The sequence below is a fragment of the Tetrahymena thermophila genome (assembly GCF_000189635.1).
Source record: "Tetrahymena thermophila SB210 genomic scaffold scf_8253915, whole genome shotgun sequence".
NCBI classification, from domain to species: domain Eukaryota; phylum Ciliophora; class Oligohymenophorea; order Hymenostomatida; family Tetrahymenidae; genus Tetrahymena; species Tetrahymena thermophila.
This window is the reverse complement of record NW_002475974.1, coordinates 50554-67712: the sequence shown is the minus strand read 5'-3', so window position 1 is coordinate 67712 and position 17159 is coordinate 50554. Positions and strand designations below refer to the sequence as shown.

Below are 17159 nucleotides of genomic sequence, written 5' to 3'. Positions count from 1 at the left end.
TTATAAATCAATATATTTTTCAATTTTCTATATTCACAGTTCAAATCAAATTAATTATTTATTTATTTATGCACAAATCAATATTTACTTCAATTTTATTTCAAATTTTTTTTGAAACAGATATTCCCTGCACTCTCTCAAAGCTTGCAGTATTTGATTTATAAAACATATGCAATTTTATTTTAAATATTTAAGAATATATATTTATTTGATAATTTATATACATTTTCACCTAACTTAGAAAGTATTTTTTATCTTTATTGCTTATAAAAATATAAATACAAGTCATAATGAAGTTTAATGAATAAAAATAATTCAAATTATTTTTTTATAAATCTAATTCTTATTATGACCTTGAATATATTCAAAAATAAAAACAATTTAAAATATTTTTTTTCTATTTTAGTTTTCTTTTAATTCTTAAGAAAGTTTGAATGTTTTAATTTTAGAAATTATATTTCAAAATATTAATATTGTAATAAAAATTTTATTTACATATTAAATAAATTTATTTTGTAAAATTAAAAAAAATCAAAAATATTTTACTCAAATTTTAAATGGTTAGCATTTTAACTTTAATTAATTTAAATTTTAATAAAAAAAAAGATATGTGAGTTATTGGCAAATAAAATCTTATCAAAAATAGGCTCATAATATAAGAAGTTAATTTCTTATGCGTGTCTTGGTATCATAAAATTAAAGCTTATCCGATAAAATTTTTGAGGTGCCAATCAAAGAAATTTTTTTGGTATTTTGATAATAGGAAGAATTTTTTTTGAAGACGAGAATATTTTTAGTATAATTTGATATAATTTTTTATCTAAATCCTAAAGTTTTTGAATAAAAAGAAAGTTAACAATTAAGTTAAATAGAGTAAAATATGGAGGACAAAAGTAGCCATTAAGCAAATGACAACGGAGAAGCTAAAAATAGCATCGATGAACATTCAAACTAAATAATTGAACAACTAAAAAGTAATAAAGTTGAGCTTCAATAAACCGCTGTTAGAGTTAGATAAAAAACCTGCACATTCAATGAAGTGAAAAAAGATGAAGTTAATCTAAAATTATTATGAATGTTTAATTATTAACTTAAATACTTCTTTAAAATAAATTTGAGAAGCTAGTCATGTTTTTAGCATTCTTATTTTATATTTAATAAAATAGCTTCCTTCTTTTGCACCTGGTTGGAAAGTATAAAGAAGAATGACATTGCATTAAATGAAAAATAGAGTATTTTAAATTATAAAAATGATGTTTTGAATTTTCATAAAATAAATAAAAACAAAAGGATTAATAAGATCCATCACTACAAAAATACAAGAAAGATCTAATTGGTGAAGTTGATGATGAAGAAGTAGCCTAATAGAAGAGTATAATAATTGATAAAAATATTATTTTATTAATGGTATTGTATAAATAGCTACTGAGGTTGAAATAATTAAAATAGAGATTGTTTGCAAAGATAGACCAGAAGGAAATATTATTCTTGATTTTACTGTAAACTAATTATTTATATCAACTTATAATTTAAAATATCAATACTTAATTTATAATTTTATTAAAAAAAAGAATTAGAATGTAAATGAAAAAGAAACATTCATTATTAAAGAAGGGTCTGTTTATTTCATGAGAGTTTATTTCAGAGTAAGATATGATATTGTGTTTGGCCTTAAGTTTGTGAATAATGTATATAGACACTTCATGAAAGGTAAGTTAATATTTGTAAACATAATTATTTTATCAAAAATTGATGTTTATTATAGTTGATAAATACGAAGAAAAGATGGGTTGTTTTCCTCCTAAAAAAGAAATTTAGTAAATTGATTTAGATCCTGAAGAGGCTCCTTCTGGATTTTTAGGTAGAGGTTCATATAAGGGGAAAATTATGGTAATTTTTTTAATTAAAATTATGAACTTTAAAATATCATTTATTCAAATATTATTTATCCTTAGTTTGTTGATAATGATGGTATTGTTCACATGCAATTCGAATACTTGCTTAAAATTTGCAAGAAGTGGACTGATTGATATATTTATTATTATTTATGGAATGTTCTACATATTAAAAAAATATATGTTTTTTAATTCAATAAATCTTCAATTTTATTAAGTTATTTAAGTTTGTTACTTTTGAAATTTTTTATTGTGTTTTATATGATTTTAGTGCTATTTAATTCTTTATCTTATGCTTTGATAATTTGAATACAATTCATATGTCTTCTTTGAAACTTATTGCTTATTTTCTGATGAGCAATATTTGTCTGAGCTCCTTTATTTCATTTTGTTGAAAAAACTTTATCTTAATTAAATATTAGTTGCAATTTAATTAAAAAACAAATTAATTATATTATTTTAAATGAATAATTTATATGAGATAGTTTTCAAAATTTATTGAAAATCTTGAAAAAGAGCAGTATAAAAAGTAAATTTTATTAAACTTTAGCAAATTTTTACTTATTTTGTTTTTAGAAAATATGCTGTGAGTGAAGTAAGGCTTGTTGGTTTACCAGATGACCATTATCCAAATACTATTAAGACAGTTATTTATGTCTTAGGAATAATAGCATTAGCACTTGGTTTATAAATTGTTGCTTTTGTTTTGCTATAAAAACTTTATAATGAACAAATAGATAGTTATTATAAAATTTGGTTGTTTGTTCTTTTTATAGGAATAGGGATATTTATAATTATGCATTATTTCGCTGTGAAAACTGAACTCAAAGATGAATAAATTACTTATAGAGATCATATTTTGTAGTAAAGATAGATTTTTATAAAAAATGCGATATTTTATTAAAAACAAGAGAAGCTATTTAGTAAAAAACCAGATTCTGCTCAAGAAATAAAATAAAAAAAGAATACATTCGATGATTTTTTGAGAGCAAAAAAACAAGAAATAGAATTAAATAAGTAAGGTCAATAAGTAAATCATTCAAAAAAAAAGAAAAAGAAGAAGCTTAAAGTGAAAAAAGATAAGGAATTAACAGAATAAATAGAAACAATTTAGTGAAATATTAGATGCAGTTTTATTAACCTTTTACAATATATTTACTTTTAACTTATAAATAAGCATATTTACAAAGTAGAAATGTGTATAAATTTTAATATAAGGCTTAATAAACGCTTTTTTAATATATTATATATACCATTAAAATGTTTAATCTGACTAATTTTGTGCTCTCCGACTTATTAGTCATAAATGCAGCAGCTTATTCAGCTTAGAATATTTAATTAATTTTTTTGAAATTATTTGATATTTTCATAGAATTTATGAAATTATTTTATTATTCTAAAAGTATTACAATTTTAATTAGTTAATTAATTATCATTTTCATGTTAAGAATAGGTTAGAGTAGTTTTTTAAGTATATGTATTTTTGTTTGTATGAAGGTTGGTAGGTTGTTCTTATATTTTTATTTTAATAGTTTAAACACTCAATTAATGCTGATTTTCAATTTAATTAATTATTTTCATCAAATATATTTTTGTTGTGATTAATTTACTCAATTACTTTATTGATTATTATATGAAAGATAAGAATTATCTATTGAATGGAAAAGATAGTTAGGGTTTCTATTTTATGATGATGAAGAACGTGAGTTTGGTCTAGAGTTGCTTTAAAGATTGTCATGCTCAAAAAATATGAGGATAAATGTAATATCATCGACAACACTGTCGTCATCAACTGTCCATCTTGCATGACTTTCTTTCAATAAATGATCACATGCTCCTTCTAAATCATTATTATCATAATATGGTGAAATCATGCTAATTATTTCTTCATTTTCAATAAATTCCCAAACTCCATCACTAGCTACTATCATAAACTTATCATCTTTATCTATATCAAATTCAAAAATTTCTGGTTCCCAAGTCACACCAACAGATGTTGCTAAATTATCACCTATACTTCTAGACATAGCAAGCCCAGGAATATTTTCTGTTTTTAGCCACACTCTCAAAGGACCTAAATGATTACCTTCTTAATCTCTAAAAGTATCAATGCGTCCTCCACATTATATAATTCTCTCTGCTTCGGTTTAAATATTTGGTTTATGATCACGTGTTAGCGCACGAGGAACATATTTAGCCACTGGTCCACGTTAATCTAGACGACCTATTGTTGCTCTAGAATCTCCCACATTAGCACTATATAATTTTGTCCCTTAGAGTAAAACTGATACCAATGTAGTACCTGAAAACATACAATCAATATCAGTTAAAGAAAGTTTATGATTAGCAAAACCAATAGCATTATAAAGAGCAGCCTTAGGATTATTTGAAAGTAATTACCAATCATTTTAGAGTAGTACTGGAAGTTGTTATTTAATAAATTAAGAAACATGATGTCCATAAGTTCCATGACCATCACAAACAGCATAGAAATGTTGGTTATTTTTATTCATTAAGTTCTATTAAATTATGTATGAATCCTAATTAGTTTTATTTGGGTTTGAAGCAAGCACTCCTTGTTTTGTGCGATAAGATATGTTAAGCTTAAATGTTGGTTTAACATATTCCAACATAGAATTATCAATTGTTGATATATTGAGAGAGCGACGCATGGTGTTTTCATTTCTTTCTTTCGCTTCTAAAATTTATTTATAATTATCTAAGCTTGAATGAGCTCCACTATGACTTTTAACATGCGAATTTTCATTAGAAGCCCCTCTTCCGTATTTTCCTTAAGAAGATTTTAATCTCCTTTAGTATGAAACGTTGCTATTTTTATTTTAATTTTCAAAAGAATTTCTCTTTTAATTTAATATATTTAATTATGTATTTTATATATTTTAATTAGGACGCGAGTTCTCTTTAGAGTTAGTATTAGCAGAAAGAGATCCATCTTTATTTACATGTTCAATGGAGTTTTCTTATAAATATTCTTGCATATTTCTAGGAGCTTAATTTAATTATTGCATTTGTTATTACTAAGCTTACATTTTTTAAATATTGTATCCAATACCGTTAAGTTGCGGTTATTGTTTAGCTAACTTTTGTTAATTCTGATATTCTTGATTTTCGACTTTATTTAATTATTTTTTTTATCCTTGCTCCATTTATTGCTGTTAATTTTTTATTAGCTGCTGAATGAAAGCTTTGCTTGATGCATTCTTTGAAGTAGAATTATTTTTCGCTTAACTGCTAAGACTATTTGTGTTCGTGCTAGGAGTAGCTATTTATATCCTTGTGTTTAATATATTATTTCCATTTTCTGTTGTATTTTTGGAGTTTCCCATATTAAGATAGTTAGTAAAAGTGTAATTGTGCTTTGAATTTTATCTATTCTTCATGAGTATCTACTTTTAATTCATATTTAGGCCAGCACGCTAGCCATTTCTCGAGTTTAATCCACTTTATCCATGAGGAATTTATATTTATATATTATTGAGGTTATTTATTTATATTCCGTTGCTTTTTGGTGAATTAGTTCTCTTTTATCTATTTTAACTGTTGTTATTCATTCCATTTACATTTAGTTTCCTTAATACATTGTTTTCTCTAGGAGTTAAGGAGCTCATTTTGTTAGGGGTAACACTGTTGGTAACATTATTAGGAATGGCTTACTACTACTCTTCTATTCCTATTAAGTAGATTAAAAACAAGAATAAATTTAAAATTATTAAAATAAGTTAGGCTAGTGAACTAGTAGTTAAATTCAAATTATAATACTTTATTAGTATAGAACCAATAACTAACTACTTTGTTAAATTTAATGAACTAGAAAATTAAATTAAGCATTTTAATAATTTTATTACCTCTAGTACCATTTCTACTCGGATTCAGTGAGTGAGATTTGGTATTTTGAGTATTTGACTAAATAATACCGTTAACAAATAAACTATGATTCTAATTATTTCCTAAAGGTGCAGGATGACTATTATCCATTGAACTTTAAGATTACCTCTATCCATACACACTTTTTAATCTTTCTTGCTTTTCATTATAATTGTTTGTACTGCTATAGCTCCTAATGTGTCCTGCTTACTTTCTAACATCTCTATCAACATTTATAGTATTATTTAAATAATTATTAAAAATAACATTCGTTCCACTATTTCCATCTTACTCATAGCTAATAGTATTGTTTTAATTTGGTATTTAATACTAAGGAGATTAATTTAAAGAACCATTTTGAGAGTTTCCCCCTCTATTTACTAAGCCATTATAACTTTTATTTACATTATTTGTAACTTGTCTTTTTTAGTTTACTCTTCTCTCTTTATATTAAAAAAATAATTATTAAGCATTTTTTAGCTTCTACAGTCAAAATAGTATTTATTTCGTTCATTAATTATCTAAGATGAATATATTACCTTAAGAATTAATTCCATAGTTAGCGCTCTATTTGTATCTGTTGCTTGATTAAGCATTACTCTATTGATTATTTTAATGACTATAGCTATTATTAAGATTTATACCAAAGTAATTGTTGGCGAATGATTGTTGGTTAAAGCTATTATTTTAATTTACAAAGTTATGATTTTACTAATTTTAATCATTATGGACATCAAGAGATCTACTAACATTATCTCTTATACCACTAATATACTAACGATATGGTTTCATTTATCTAGAAGTAAAAGTAATATTTATAATTTAAAGTAAATAATATCTCTTTCAATCTTGAAATTACTCAAATATTTATTAATATTAATTACGTTGTCTAATTTCTAATCTTTGTTATTATTTTACCAGATTAAGCAGATTGTATGTTTATTACTATTGATTAATCTTTAATCAATTAGTGCAAAATACACCAAACACAAAATACCCAATCAATCAATCAATCGTTGGTCATTTATTAATTTCGTTAACGAGAGAGATAGATCATACTTTTTCTTCAAATTTGTCAAATATTTACACAAATACATTGGTAAACTGAAATTTATCTTAATTATTTTCAATTATCAAATTAAATATTTACAGAAAACTAATTCGAAACCCATTTTGTAAAATTAATTCAACTTGGTATAACTCACACAAGTTGTTTTTTAATATAATACTGAATAAAAATAAACAATTAGTTAATATAGATCATTTAATTACATTTTTTTTTCATTGATAATTTAAGAAATTTAAATAATATTAATAAATTTTTTATCTACCAAAAGTCTCAAATAACTATATTTAGTTATTCCTTTTTATTTAAAATTTAATAATCAATTAAAGAGATCTTATTAGATAAAAATGACATCATTGACTAAGCCTTATAATTCTTCAAAAATATTATTGAATTTAAAAGTAAGTAAAGTAGAGTTTTAAAAAATATGAATGTAATGGGTTGAAGGATGAATGGTTATAAACTGATTATTACATATATTTATCTTAAAACATAGTGAAAAAATATTTCTTATGATTTAAAAATTTAAGAAAAATCATTTATAACTATATTTTAGTCTAATGCATATCTGAGAAGAAATCATAAATTTAATAATGCCTCTTGTAGTCCTAAGTCTCAAAACTCTTATATATATAATAATTATCTTTTAATACACTACTATTTTACAATTGATAATATAGCTTTACTAATATTCTTGAAGATAAGCATTTTATGATTAAAATAATAATTAACCAATATTAGGTTTATTAAAGGATAATATAGTAATTATAACGACATTTAGTAGATCTAAATAACAAAGTGTGCTTTAGTAATTTAAATAACTGATATAAAAAATGATTTTTAAAAATATGATGTTAATTATATGGTATAGCATTATTTAAAAATAACCCTAAAAGACATTCAATACCTCTAAAGAGCTTAAACCAAAAATTTGTTGAGAATATTTGCAGAAATATATTATATTTATGTATCTAGTTCTACTTCAAATTTGTCACAAAGAATTCCTTTTTATTTGAATTCAAATATAATTCGACAATCAGTAATATCAATTAATGATTCATGATTTTCTGTTTATGAATTAATATCGAAAACTAATTTATTTAAATTATTTGGTTTACAAAATACGATAAAAAGTTTTAATTTTTTTTATTGAACCCACCAAGCAAATAGCAATATTAAAGATAAGCAGAATTTTATTGACTAATTTATTTATAAATTAGACATAATCATTTAAATAACGGATTTAAAACATAAAATTTAACCTTTGTGATGCTACTAAAAGTTATTAGTTTTGCATTTGCTTTCATGTAAATTATTTTTTCAGTAAGTTAAGATAACCCGTAATTCAAAATAGTAATGTCGAAAAAAAGTATTAAACTAGAAGAAAAGTTGTCTAACCTTATTGACTAAAATATAATCTTTTTAATTAGTCACTTAGCTCAATTTTTATATTTTACCTCTTGATTATTTTGTATACTATCTTTGATCTTTTAAATTTATTTCTTTAAGATCTTGCTTTTATTAAAAATTTTTTTAAACTTATTTTAACTGTGATTTATCTTCAACATCAAATTAAGTATCTATTTGCGGATAATATTTTTGTTTTAAAATATTTAGTTTTAATTAAAATTTTTTATCTGATTTAAATCTTATAATTTTTTGATATATATTTGATAATTGTTTCTATTGCTTTTTTTTAGTTTGTTATTTTGCTATTTTAAAAATATTTGATAGGAGGAAATTTATTTTGAATATTTTATTGATGAATATATATATTGTAAGATATAATTATTTGATTAACTTGTTTAGATATTAAATTAAATCTATATAATTTATTTTTTTCGTTGATAATAAGAAAATCATAATTTAAATTTGAAAAAAAATAAGAAATGTGTGATTTGAAATTTTTAAAATCTTAATTATTAAAGTATTTATTTTATTTTTAAATATTATTTATTACAAATAAAAAATTAATTGTACTAAAGAAGAGTAAGACTAAGTTTTTTTTCTAATAAATTGATTAAATATATTTTTTTGCCATTTTGAATTTAAATTTGATTTATTTTAGCTGTTTATTAAATTATAATTAGATTTTATAACTAAATAAAAATGTAACTTCAATAAATATTTTTATCACGGTTCGTAATAAAAATTAAATAATAGATAATCTTAATGTAGTTTTAGATGATTTAAATAATCAAGTTATTTAGTTTTATTTATTTTTATTTTTAAATATTTGATTTATATTTTTTTCACTTTTGTAAGTAATTTTATTCAAAACTTATTTATTTCTTTTTAATTTTAAATTTTCTTTTTAAATTTTAAAAATTTCTTTCTTATTAATTTTCTTTTTTTTCAATCGCTCAAGTGCAGGACATCTTCTTCTTTTTCTTCTCAACTAATTTTTAGATTTTTTTAAACAATACTTTTTATATATTTTTTATACTAAGAGAGATCACATACATGTATTTGAGTATGATTTTTTTTAATTTTCTTAAAATATTTTTGACAATCTATGATACTTTTTTTTTGTTTTACGAAAAAGTTTAAACGCAAAAGCATGTGACAGAAAGAGATTCTTAATTTATTTGTTAAAAAATTATATTAAATAATATGAATCTCTTATTCTAGTTGTGGATTAAAAACTTAAAGATTAAAAACTTTCTGGATATCGAATGACACCTTTACTAGAGTTTAAAGATTATACATTTAATATTTTTGGGGTGAAGGATGATTATTTTTCCAAATGTTGTATTATTAAAAACTTCCTGGATAGAAAACCTTCTTTCTTTTTGCTTTTGTTATTTTTTTTTTATTAATTTTCTTTTAATTATTTCTTTTATATTTATTAATTTAAATTTCAAAAATAAGATACGAATTTTTCTGATTTTAGAAAAATTTCTTTGTGAATTTAATATTGAAAAAATCCAATTATCTCCCATATTATTTTTAATTTTCTTTAAAATTAATTTTGTTTTATTGTTTAGAAGTATTTGACTAAATCTAATAATTTAAAATAAATAAAAATATTGATTTTAATACATTACTATAAAAATAAATAAAATATAAATTACAAAACTTTCTTAATATGAAATAATAATTTTAAATTTAAAGCAAAAATATTTAGTTATAAAATAATAAAAATATTAATTTTAATCTATTGTTAAAATCTATTAATTATATGAAGTATAATATAAAATTTTCTGATTTTCGACTTTTCATTTCAGCTTTTGTTGAAAAATAAGATATTTTAAGATTTTAAAAATAGACAAATAAGCACTCCTACTAAAAAGTAAACGATCATCATTAAAGAATTGAGATTTCCTTTTTAATTTTCCAAACAGATATTAATTTAATTAAGAAAAATATTAATTAATTTATTTACTTTTAGTGTTTGTAGTTTAATCTTAAACTTCTTTTTATTTTTACTCATAAAATTATATTTCTTTTTCAATTTTTACCTGTTTTATTTTATCAATATATTTATAATTCTTTAAAATCTAATATATTACTTAAATTGCTTCTTATTCTTCTAATTTCTATTTTAAAATACTATACTTATACTCCATATCTGATGCTTATCTACCATAATATTCTCTTTTAGTTGGTAATTGAATTGGCTCAGTTTAAAGCTCAGTTTATCTTTTTTCTACAGCTTCCTAGCCTAGATCTTACTATAATTTGGTTATATTTTAATATTAAAGGCTTCCTCTAGCGCTTTCTAACTATATTTATTTATTAAAATCGAATTTATTTAAAAATGAGTAAACAAATATAATTTTACTTAATCATTCACTTCAGCAACTTCTTAAATTTGAGACATATCTAATTTATCTATTTAAGCTATGTGGATATCTAGTACTTTCTTTTGCAATTTATTTGCATTCTCACCTTTAAAATAATTATCTATAGAATTAGCATCAATAGGTTTCTATTTATAAAAGTACATAAAAAAATTTTTTTTTTTAAAGAACTGATAAATGGAATAAAATAACATCGCAAAATGTAAAATCAACTTATTTATCTTGGTCTTCAAGAATGTATGCCAAAATTTAAATTTTATGTTAACCAAAGTTCGATTTTAAAGCCTTTAGATATCAAAAGAGTAAATTATTCATCTTTTTACTAGTATTATTAGAATATATTTACGTTTATATGCATTTATACACTTAATTATATCTTTTCATTGGGATGTAAAATAGCAGTAGAAGGTTTAACTGAATAGAAAGCTGTATAATTGCACTTAACCTATTTATTATATTTTATTTATTAATATTGAAACTAAGTTTTGATATTAAAGATCTATCTAAATTACCTTAAAAGCAACTTCTGATGAGTGCTTATTTTTGATTTCTATTTTTCCTGAATATGATTTTCCATTCTAATCATTTGAAAGATCAACCCTTTTTTCTTTTATTTCTAACGCTGCAATTTTCTAAGATCTATTTTAAATTAATTTTTTTAGGAAAATTGAATAACTGACTACATTTATTTTAAGTTAATAGTTACAATTTATTATACAAACTCATTTTATCCTATTTTGTTGATTTTTACTATATAATTTTTTTGAGAAAAAAAGTAGATTCTGATAAAAATTTTTGCTCAAACTTTTTTCAATTAAAAAATCAATCAATCAATCAAGCAAAAAATAAATAAATATCTATTTTGCTTGATATCAATCATACATTAGGTAATATTAGTTTTCACAAGAAAATTTTGATAATAAAAGTAATAATATAATACAATTCTTTATTTAGAAAATCAAAGTTTTGTTAGTGGTAATTATTCCATATTTATTAGAAGATATATTTAGTATTAGTTCTAAACAAAAATATAAAATCTAGTCCAAAAATCCTTTAATTTTGCAATTGTAAATTATTAGCCAGATAGCGATTGATATTGTTAAAAAATAATTGAATTTTAAATGATATATATTTTTAAACAAATTTAAATTTTTATACTTTTTAGAAAGATTGGGCGGGAATTTAGCAGTAATTATAAAAAAATAAATTGTGTTATTAAAAATGTTAATTAAGTTTATCTGTTTTATCTGAATTATAAATATTTTCATATGATTTTAATTTATTTTTATTTATTTGTGTTTGTTTATTTATGATTTTTATTTTAATTATTTAATTATTTAATTTTTTATTAATTTATGTTTATTTATTTAATTTTTATTTATTTTTTTATTTTTGTTTTAAATTTTATTTCTTTTATTAATTAATTTATTTTTTCTTTTTTTTTCCTTTTCAGCTCAACAAGTATCGCTCAATGCTCCATGTCTAAAAAATTTGCTCAATCTAATCTATTTTAAACAATATTTAAAAAAATAAAAACTGGGTCGGATGGGTCGGGATTGGGTCAAAATATTCCAGCATTTTTATTTGTTTTTGGATTCCTGGTAAACGAATAAGCGTATTTATTACTTATTAATCATAAAATTATAGATTATCTCTATAACCAAGATTAAAAAACTAGATTAATAAGTACTTAAAAACTTAATAATAGTTAAAATTATATTCCATTTCAAATATAATTTTATCATAGTTATCAATTTAAGGAGGCCAAAGGAATTAGATTTAAGAAAAAAATTTTTAGTTTATAGACAATCAATCAATCATATTTTATTTATCTAATTTCTTTTTTCTCCTCAAGCTGATGAAAGTTTTTTTTTCAAAAATTTTAATTAAATAATTATAAATTTCCAAGGCAATCAAACAAATAAGATTTCTCAAAAAAATTATAATTTTTTAAATCAAATTGTTCAAAAATTAGTAAAAATTCTTTTATAAAAGGAAAATTAATAATACAATACCAATATTATGAATCAGAAAGAATTAATGATTAATTGCTTTTACTTTTTGATTAACTCAAATTTAATCTGATTCTTTTATTTTGATTAAAATACATTTTTAATTAATTAAAAATTATAGTATAATTTGGTTAAATAATATTTTAATATTTCCAAAACCTTACTAATTATTTGTCTATTATTTATAATTTATAAAAATTATATCTGCGCAAAGCTTGATTAGCTCTACATTCATTATATTTTTAATTAATAATATTATAAAATAGAAAACTGTATTTCAAGAGTAATTTTATTTAGGAGAAAGAAATTATAAACTTTTTGAAATTTATTTTTATTTTTTACATAGAAAATAAATTTTTAAAATTCAATTTTATAATTTAAAATTAATAAATTTATATTAGAATTTAGCTTAATCAGTAATAAAAATTTGATAAATGCATTTTGGTATCTTAAAATATTTTTTTATTTATTTTGAATTCAAAATTATCTATAACATTTAAGTATATAAATATGTTCAGATATTTTCATATTATGATTAATCTTGGCTGATTTAATATTAGTTTTAGAAAAAAGATATTTCTTAAATATGTCTTCAATTTTAATATTATTTTTAGGCAATTCAATATTGATATTTGTATAGTTAACAAAAGAGTAACATACTAGATTTAGAGAATAAATTTATTAAATATTACTTTATTATAAATATTTAATTCCTGATTAAACCCATTTTTTAGATAGAAATTATTTTTTTAAATTTTAAATCACACTTAATACAAATACACACGAAAGGCAGGTCTGAAAAAAAATAAGTGCTTAATTAATTATCAATTGTATATAAATTTTAATTAATAATTGTATTCGGAGCCATAAATATAAATATAAATAATAAATTATTTAATTATTAACTTATTAAAATTAAATTAATATCTCTTATAATTCTATTTATCTATTTCTTTTTATCTTATCTAATGAGGATTATGTAATAATTAAAAATAGTGATTTAAGCTTTTTAGTAAAGTAAAAAATGTCATTAAAGATAAATATAATTTTGAAAATTTAATAGTAAAATTTCATGTATTATATGTTTTTAATATTTTTTTATTAAAAATTTTTATGATTTAAATGAATGTTTAAATATATTATTTTGTGTTTTTAGTTTTTTAAGTAATACTTTTATTTTTTTAATTTATTTTTATCAATATTTGATTTTATTTGTTTAATTTATTTATTTAAGTTTTATTTATTTATTTTATTTTTATGTTTCATATTTTATTTATATTTTGTTTTATTTATTTTAAAGGGCTGATTTTATTTTTTAAAAAAGAGAAGGGCTGATTTTATTTATTTATTTATTTTTTTAATAATATCTTAATTTTAATCTTATTTATTAATATTTTATCTTAGATTTAGCAATTCTTAATTCATAGATTTATTCTTATACTTAATTTATATCTCTAATCTTTAGCTTAGTATTTAGTAGTCTATCTATCTTTCTTCATCGTTTTACCTATGGGGAATAAGAGGTTTAAAAAATATTTTTATATATAATTAGGAAAGAGATGAACCTGGGGATGAAAGCATTACAGTTGGTTTAAAGTAATCCGAATATTTAATACTTAGAGCGATTTACTTTGAGCTACGAAATCTACTTGATTTTTATTTTTGGAGCAATACATTTTTAACCGAAATGTATAATATCTTTTCATTAAGAAGGCGATGAGCATTTACGAAAGTTTGTAAGACTTCCTGTGATGATAAAGGGAATTAAAAACTTGTTTGGATCATCACGTGTAATACCCCCTAAAATGAAACACCATGTAAAAACTGATAGGATGGCAGGAATTTTTGGATGGATTAAAAATTTAATCTTTTGATTTCGCTCTCAATTTGATAAAAAGCAATAAGTATGTCTATGATCTTCATCCTTAAACCGCTCATAAAGTCATCTTGTCCAGGTTACGTGGCTATCGCAATGCTAAGCTTCTGTTTTTATCTTTTAGCACTAGCATTTTTCCTTTTCAAAAACTTCTCCCTTTATAAAAGCTAAGCTAAACTTGGTGGATTTAGCTAAGGATTGCTTTGTGAAAAACTATTTGTGTTAGGGAGTAAAAGCACTTCCAATAGATCCCCTGTATTGGAAATAAATTGTGCTTTTAATTAATTATAAAATATTTGATGGATAATTTACTGTATTTATTTCAAATTTAATTTTCAGAAAAGCTGTTAATTAATTTTTGATTTCAACGATAGCAAAAATTAAATTTAACAAATAAAAGATCTATTTAATGATGAAATATTTTAATCAAATAAGTTAAAAACATCATAAGCAATTAAAAATAAACATTTCCAAAAAAAACAAGTTAAAAAAAGCTAAATTACCAAATTAGTTTTTATTTAATTATTTTACATAATAAAACTATAAAAATGTTATTATTTTATTTAATCAAATTTTTGCAATATTTAAATTAAGCAGTAAACTTAAAACTGAAATTATTTATTTATTATTATAATTATTTCTTTAAAAAAATGAAATGTTGAAATTTTCATTAAACAATCAAGAATAATAAAAAAAATCATTTAATTTTTTTCTACTTTTTTTAATGATTTATTTCTACGCAATGCTAATTATTGTGAAACTTAACAAATTTAAATGCTGCTTTGTCAATATAAATCACTTATTCCCACTGATTATATAAAATATTAATAAGCCTTTTTTGTTTATTAAATAACCTTCTCTTTCTAACTAAAGTTTATTAAAATTTATCGATTATTAGTTGAAAATACTATCATAAGCAAATGGGAGATGATATTATGAAATGTAATCAATCATTTAGCTATCAAAAATTTAATGTCTAATTTATTGTTTGTTATATATAGAGGGAATAGGAAATTATAAGGGTCTTATGATATGTACAAGGCCTAATGATAAAATATAATAAGCTGTAGATAGGTCAGAATTTATTTTACCAAAGTGATTATATTCATTATTTATTTTAATTAGACCATTTGTCTCAAGAGTTGAGGCTTAAGAGTAGCTTGGCTTAAACCCAGCTCCTAGAATATAAATGAACAAGCCAATTAAAAGTTGTTAAAAGTTTAAGATAAAGCTATTATTAATATTAAATATTTTATATTTAATACAGGAGTTCATTATGTATTATCAAAGCATAAGCAATGGCTTGAAGGATATAAAAGAACTATTAGGGATTAAATTCAATCTAAAAATTAATAATTTTTAGATAAAATAGATAGATAGGATAGAGTAATTTTTTTTTTTCATTAAATAAGCTCCTACTTATACTTTTTTATACTTTAAACGATAATTAGCTGAGATAATAATCTATTAACTTGATAAACAGAAGAAGAGAACAACATTTATAGTAGAGTCAATAAGCAGACTTCTAAACTTAAAGCTAAGCTAATTAGCATCAATTTGAAAACTAGTCATAAAATTAATATAATAATAATCAAAGCTATAATGATAATAGCATAGATATCAATCCAGATTAGTTAGAAAAAATACTAAGTGAACCAGTTTAACAGAAATATGAGCATGAATAATAATAATAGTAATATAATCATATATAAAAAGCAAGACCATAAACTAGTGCCTTAAAGAAAAATGTAAAAATGTATTATAAGAAAATAAATATATTAAAATTAATACTATTTAAAGAAAAAAGAAAAACCTGCATGGGCAAAAACTGAAAAGTAGCTTGAAGAAGAAGATAATTAAGAGTGTGATGATCTACTTAATTTTGCTAGTAACTTAGATTATGACAAATATATAAATGATCTTGAGGTATAAAGTATGGTAAAAGCGATAAAAGATAGAGTTAGTGAATTAAAAACAAATCCTTCAATTTACGATTCATAAGTTAAAACTGATAAAGAATAATAAGCTTAAAAAATGAAAGAATATATGGATTTAGTTGACGAAAAAAGAACTAATAAAGGAGAAAATAATGTTAATAATGAAGGCAAAAGTAATGCTTCTGCTAAATCCAGATGTAAACTTTAATAAGTATATCTTAATATTTAAAAATAAATATTTTAAAAATAGTAACAATGCAAAGCATAAAAGAAACAGTAGAAAAAATTAAAAACGAAAGTAAAGAAGAATGGGATAAATCAGTAACTAAATTATTAATTGTGTTTTGGAATTGTTTAAAATTATTTTATTTATTTTTTTAAGACTACAGTAGGAGAGTAAAAATATAAATCTAACATAGAAGAAAAGTTAGTTAAACATTTGGCAGACGACATCCTTAAGAACAATAAATATTTAAGAGGAATTCATTCTACTAATTCAATCAAATAAATTCTAATAGGAGAAGCTAAAAAACATTTTGAAGATAATAAATCTCCAAATGCTCAGCTGGTTTGATCTTTAACATATTTATAAATTTCTGAATTTTTATTTGATATTATTTGATTAAAAATTGATGTAACTACTTTCTGTTTATCTTTTTAACCTAATCAATATTTTTAACTAAAA

General features: G+C 21.1%; 7 protein-coding genes across 7 annotated transcripts; 3 read left to right on the top strand and 4 right to left on the bottom strand. All coding sequences in view use genetic code 6, as the record gives it.

Annotated features, from left to right (window-relative positions):
- Nucleotides 1-880: 880 nt before the first annotated feature.
- Nucleotides 881-2030, top strand: TTHERM_00688460 (Rho GDP-dissociation inhibitor, putative; the record flags this gene model as incomplete). Its single annotated transcript, XM_001026948.3, has 7 exons — nt 881-1054; nt 1167-1232; nt 1291-1372; nt 1423-1499; nt 1572-1710; nt 1766-1890; nt 1956-2030. 7 exons carry the CDS (start codon nt 881-883, stop codon nt 2028-2030), a joined length of 738 nt encoding a protein of 245 aa, XP_001026948.2.
- A 341-nt stretch (nt 2031-2371) lies between these two features.
- TTHERM_00688450 (transmembrane protein, putative) lies at nt 2372-3012 on the top strand (the record flags this gene model as incomplete). The annotated part of the gene is made up of 2 exons (XM_001026947.2): nt 2372-2424; nt 2472-3012. 2 exons carry the CDS (start codon nt 2372-2374, stop codon nt 3010-3012), a joined length of 594 nt encoding a protein of 197 aa, XP_001026947.2.
- Nucleotides 3013-3505: 493 nt separating this feature from the next.
- TTHERM_00688440 (protein phosphatase 2c) lies at nt 3506-6572 on the bottom strand (the record flags this gene model as incomplete). The annotated part of the gene is made up of 3 exons (XM_001026946.1): nt 3506-5586; nt 5762-6223; nt 6320-6572. The coding sequence occupies 3 exons, from the start codon at nt 6570-6572 to the stop codon at nt 3506-3508; spliced, it is 2796 nt and encodes a 931-aa protein (XP_001026946.1).
- An 809-nt stretch (nt 6573-7381) lies between these two features.
- TTHERM_000688439 (transmembrane protein, putative) lies at nt 7382-7720 on the bottom strand (the record flags this gene model as incomplete). The annotated part of the gene is made up of 1 exon (XM_012800798.1): nt 7382-7720. One exon carries the CDS (start codon nt 7718-7720, stop codon nt 7382-7384), a length of 339 nt encoding a protein of 112 aa, XP_012656252.1.
- Nucleotides 7721-10069: 2349 nt separating this feature from the next.
- TTHERM_00688430 (MSP (major sperm protein) domain protein) lies at nt 10070-11375 on the bottom strand (the record flags this gene model as incomplete). The annotated part of the gene is made up of 8 exons (XM_001026945.2): nt 10070-10170; nt 10232-10307; nt 10359-10571; nt 10631-10777; nt 10863-10934; nt 10996-11094; nt 11162-11288; nt 11356-11375. 8 exons carry the CDS (start codon nt 11373-11375, stop codon nt 10070-10072), a joined length of 855 nt encoding a protein of 284 aa, XP_001026945.2.
- A 2707-nt stretch (nt 11376-14082) lies between these two features.
- TTHERM_00688420 (hypothetical protein) lies at nt 14083-14385 on the bottom strand (the record flags this gene model as incomplete). The annotated part of the gene is made up of 1 exon (XM_001026944.2): nt 14083-14385. The coding sequence occupies one exon, from the start codon at nt 14383-14385 to the stop codon at nt 14083-14085; it is 303 nt and encodes a 100-aa protein (XP_001026944.2).
- A 1072-nt stretch (nt 14386-15457) lies between these two features.
- Nucleotides 15458-17048, top strand: TTHERM_00688410 (hypothetical protein; the record flags this gene model as incomplete). Its single annotated transcript, XM_001026943.2, has 8 exons — nt 15458-15479; nt 15539-15611; nt 15663-15745; nt 15805-15923; nt 15989-16285; nt 16338-16671; nt 16725-16795; nt 16857-17048. 8 exons carry the CDS (start codon nt 15458-15460, stop codon nt 17046-17048), a joined length of 1191 nt encoding a protein of 396 aa, XP_001026943.2.
- Between the last annotated feature and the right edge of the window lie 111 nt (nt 17049-17159).